Source organism: Phalaenopsis equestris, unplaced genomic scaffold (genome assembly GCF_001263595.1).
Source record: "Phalaenopsis equestris unplaced genomic scaffold, ASM126359v1 Scaffold235867, whole genome shotgun sequence".
Taxonomy (NCBI): Eukaryota; Viridiplantae; Streptophyta; class Magnoliopsida; order Asparagales; family Orchidaceae; genus Phalaenopsis; species Phalaenopsis equestris.
Genome location: NW_018253723.1, coordinates 69225 through 73365, shown reverse-complemented (window position 1 = coordinate 73365; position 4141 = coordinate 69225). Strand labels below are relative to the sequence as shown.

General features: G+C 36.1%; 1 protein-coding gene across 2 annotated transcripts in view; it reads left to right on the top strand.

The window, feature by feature from the left end:
• Positions 1–4116, top strand: part of LOC110039222 (polyadenylate-binding protein-interacting protein 3) — a 61973-nt gene extending 57857 nt beyond the window's left edge. For both annotated transcript variants that reach the window (XM_020744213.1, XM_020744212.1), the window contains exon 15: positions 3920–4116. In XM_020744213.1, the coding sequence (XP_020599872.1) occupies positions 3920–3949 (30 nt within the window). In that variant the 3' untranslated portion in view covers positions 3950–4116. The remainder of the gene's footprint in view (positions 1–3919) is intronic.
• The last annotated feature ends 25 nt before the right edge of the window (positions 4117–4141 follow it).

Genomic DNA, 4141 nt, shown 5'->3' with positions numbered 1-4141 from the left:
ATAGCGTGCTCCCCCCCCCCCCCCAAAAAAAAAAAAAAAAAAAACACCATACTGGAGAAACTGGTTTCTTCAAGGTTTGATGCATGGGTTATTTAATAAACTCGTATGAAAAACACCCCTATTGGGGGACAAGAAATCCAAAAACAGCAGCTAACAAGTTTTTAAAAATATACTTGAATATGACTACAATCATGTTTCCATGAAAAAAGTATGGTACATTGCGACGAATGCCTCAGTCTCGAGAAACACAAAACATCTCTGACAAGTTATTCTAGGCTCAATCAATCGTAGCGGGATTCGATTCAACATTTTCATTCATAGGTTGTGGTTGTCAAGCAGAAACTTCGACCAACAATTTCAGATAGGTTAAAAATTTTTTTGTGGATTCCTTTAACCTCTTTCATTACATGTTATGGTTGTTAAGTAGAAGTTTCAACTAACATCTGATTGGTCAACCATCCTCTAGATTTCATAGAGGTTAACATCATTAAGCATTTTAAGCTTTACAAACTACAATACGGATCTTACATTCTTAATGAATTTTTCTTTTGACTCTATTCCAGCACATGTTAATGTTGTCGAGCATCCCCTATAATACAACCTACGATAGGTCTTACATCCTTCGTGGATTACAACTGACTTCTTCCACTGTAGGTTGCGGTTATCGAGCAAGTTGCGATCTAACTAACTTAGGAAATGTCAAACATTCTTAGCAGCATTCCAGAAATCAAGCATCGTTGGCTCAGAAGTTAAATAACACCTTGTAACCGCCCAAAAAACGAAGCAACCACAGCTCAGAAGGAAATCCTAAAGTAACCTCAGAAGAAACATAAAAATTTCTATTGCATCAAATAAGAGAAAGACTTGTAGACTACATATTTCATCGTGTACAAATGCACATCAAAGATATAAAGACCAACACACACTGATACAAGTGTTATACCAAGCCCACTCATTTTCAAATGGTGTCTCTCATCAAAATTTTGGTACGTTTTATCGATTTTTCAGGGGGATGAGATTCTGCAGATATTGACATCTCAGCGCAGGAATTCTCACCCAGAAAGCGGAACTGCAACACTGTAAATCTTCTCCGAAAAGTGTGACAGTAGCATGAAAATCTCATATGGAAAGCTTGACATTGACGTGAAAAATTTACAAAAATCACCGTAGTAGCTCAGGAAAACTTTCCTGTAAAATATCCTCCGTAAAACATGATAACAATGTGAATAATATCATTCAGAAATCACCGTAGCAGCGTGTGAAATCTTTCTCATAAAATATGATAGCAGCACGAGAAATTCCATCCGGAAAGTACAACCCGAAAGGAGAGCTCCATTAGTTGCACAATTAAGTTGGGGGACTCTACCTTTTAGTCTTGTAGAGATCTCATTAACTGTATGCAAGGAGGCCGGGGGACTCCACCTTTTTTCTTTTAGATATCCCGTGGATCTACTAGCAAGTGGGAGATCTCACTTTCCTTTCTTCTAGGGCTTTCGTTGGTGGCTTGCTAGCATGGCAGGGAGTCCACTTTTTTGTCCTCTTTCTAACTTATTTAAAGGCTCAAAGTGACCAAAAAGGCAAAAGAAAAAACTAGAAAAATATCCAAAAAGATAAAAAATCGTATATGTTTGAAACAATACTCCAGAATTGCCCAATTTCGTGCAATCGGAAAACTCTCTTGCGTGATCCGCATAATTTTTCCCCTCGGATCGTTATCCGCGTACAACGGCGACTGCGTAGCTTGGATTGCAGGTTTTAATTGCTTTGCCCACCCGACTGCAATCCGTAGGCCCGAAAGCCTCCCTTGTCCTCTTACCTACTCTAGACCTGTTGACCCGCCGCACTAGTTCACCGACCTTACCCGCTCCGGCTTGAACCACTCTTGACAAAATTTTATCCAAAAAATTCGAATAGCATAGAGATTGAACCCGAACCATGGAGAGGAAGCACGTTCCACTTGCCAACTGAGCCGCCACTTGTTCACATACATACATATCTGCATACATAAGAAAAATGAAGGGGAAAATTGAAATCTGGATCTTTGGTATTTTCCGGCAGTGAAATTGCCCTCACTCAAATATTGGGGCAATTGATATCATCAAAAAGTTCCCATCATCCTACTCGAATCTTGAGGTGTGACACAAATCTCGAGGTAATTTTTTGAATTAGAAATATTCATACTTCAATTAACAATCATCCAAACCTTTGATTTCAGGATACTTACAGTCAAAGTGACCCGCTAGATGAGACAGACTTAATAATATAAAAATTGGTCAAATCCGAGTCAAATCAAGTCATTAAATCATTTTTAGAAACTTTCTGTGCATAATTTGATGTCAAACAGATTTTGAATCTAACAAGCTTATAGACAAGTCACGTGTTTCTGTGAGATGAATTCGAAGAGCCCAAAAGCGCTCAATTATGACATCATTAAGACACTTAAATATTTTTGAAGCAACTATTGCAACCCACAATGCTAACTATTTCAATTGCTTTCAACTTTGGTCAATACTACAAGTTGGCGCTACAGCCGCAATCTATAACGTTTAGGCTGACTATTGCCCCACAACAATCGAGTATAGCTCTTGCAGCTTGCTATTACCGAGAAATGTATTTATTACAGCCAGACTATGACTATTATCAATGAACTACTATTTATACATTTACATTGATCAATATTGTAACTCCATCTTCTCTAATTCAGGAGAAGAGTAAACTTATGTACTTATCATTCATATTGGATTATTTCAACTTGTCTAGACCTCATGATTTTCTCAACTTTTTTAGTGTTTCCATATAAAAAGTTTAGGTGTATTCTCTTGCTTACTTCTCTTTAATTACATAGGTGTGTGTTGAGTTTTCGTGCAACATTAAGATGATAATTCATCACTCTACTATCGCGGACCTTCAAGCACACATCAAATCATACCTCCAATCTTATAAAAATATTATTTATTTATCATTAACAAGTAATTCTACAAGTCTGAATTAAACTTTGCTAATATCAATAAAAGATCCTTGATATAAAGAAATTCATTGATATATTCGTAGGAATTTGCATCATTAAACCTATGAACAGTTTTCTCCTTATATTAGACAATGAAGTTCCTACCTCTATTATACACAACGAATTTCCTTTCTTCTAACACCTCGGGAACATTTATTTCGGACAATAAATGAACAAAGCTGTCAATTTACTTAAATTTCCTAAATCATAATACAAATCTCCATTAGCTATTATTAAAATAGTGTTTTTACTTATAAAAAAAAAGATTTCTGCTGATTCAAGCTTTCTCGACATGCAATTCAAAGTTGAACACACTTCATCGGAGAGATAAAAATGCATATAATCCTTTCCAATCCCTACCTTCTTTTCTCCTCTTCTTCTTGCATGCCTTTTTTTCTTCTCATCTTCCTTTTGTGAATTCAACTACCAGCACTTCTTAAATTCTTTAGCTCTTTCACAAAAATGAGAGTAAGGAATGGATTCCATGTGTTAGTATTTAGGTTAAATATGTGTAAGTAATTATATTACAATACCTCACTAACACTCCCTGCCTCCTCACAACCTAAAGCTCTCAGCATGTTTTCTTGTGCTCGACTATGCTAGGTTACAGGCAAATGAAATGGGGGAGGACAAATAATGTATAGCTTAAGTAGTGATTTAAGTCTTTTACAAATATATATTATTATAGTATAAATTAATTGTTATTTCTTCATCACTAACCTTCTTTACCACTATAACCCAACTCGATTGCTGCATACAAAGGACAGCGGAGTTACCTATAGTAATATAAGTTGGCGTGCAACAAAATCAATATAAAACTTATACTACAAAAAAAAAATAAGAGAAAGAAAAAGTTATCTTGTTTCTTAATATGATTTTATGGCTAAACCTTTTTCTATTACTTGACGGCAGGATATGCAATACAGAGGAAGAAACTTCTAACATGAATCAGACGACAAATCATGCGCCGGAGCTGTTGCCTTCCTCCCACCGCTCATCGTTTTTGATATTTCCTTTCAGGCCTTTGCCAACATACAAAACTCCAAGCACGGCGATGAGAGTGGCGGCACTTCTCACGTAATTCAATAACTTCATGAATTCCCATGGTTTTCAATATATATATATATATATCTT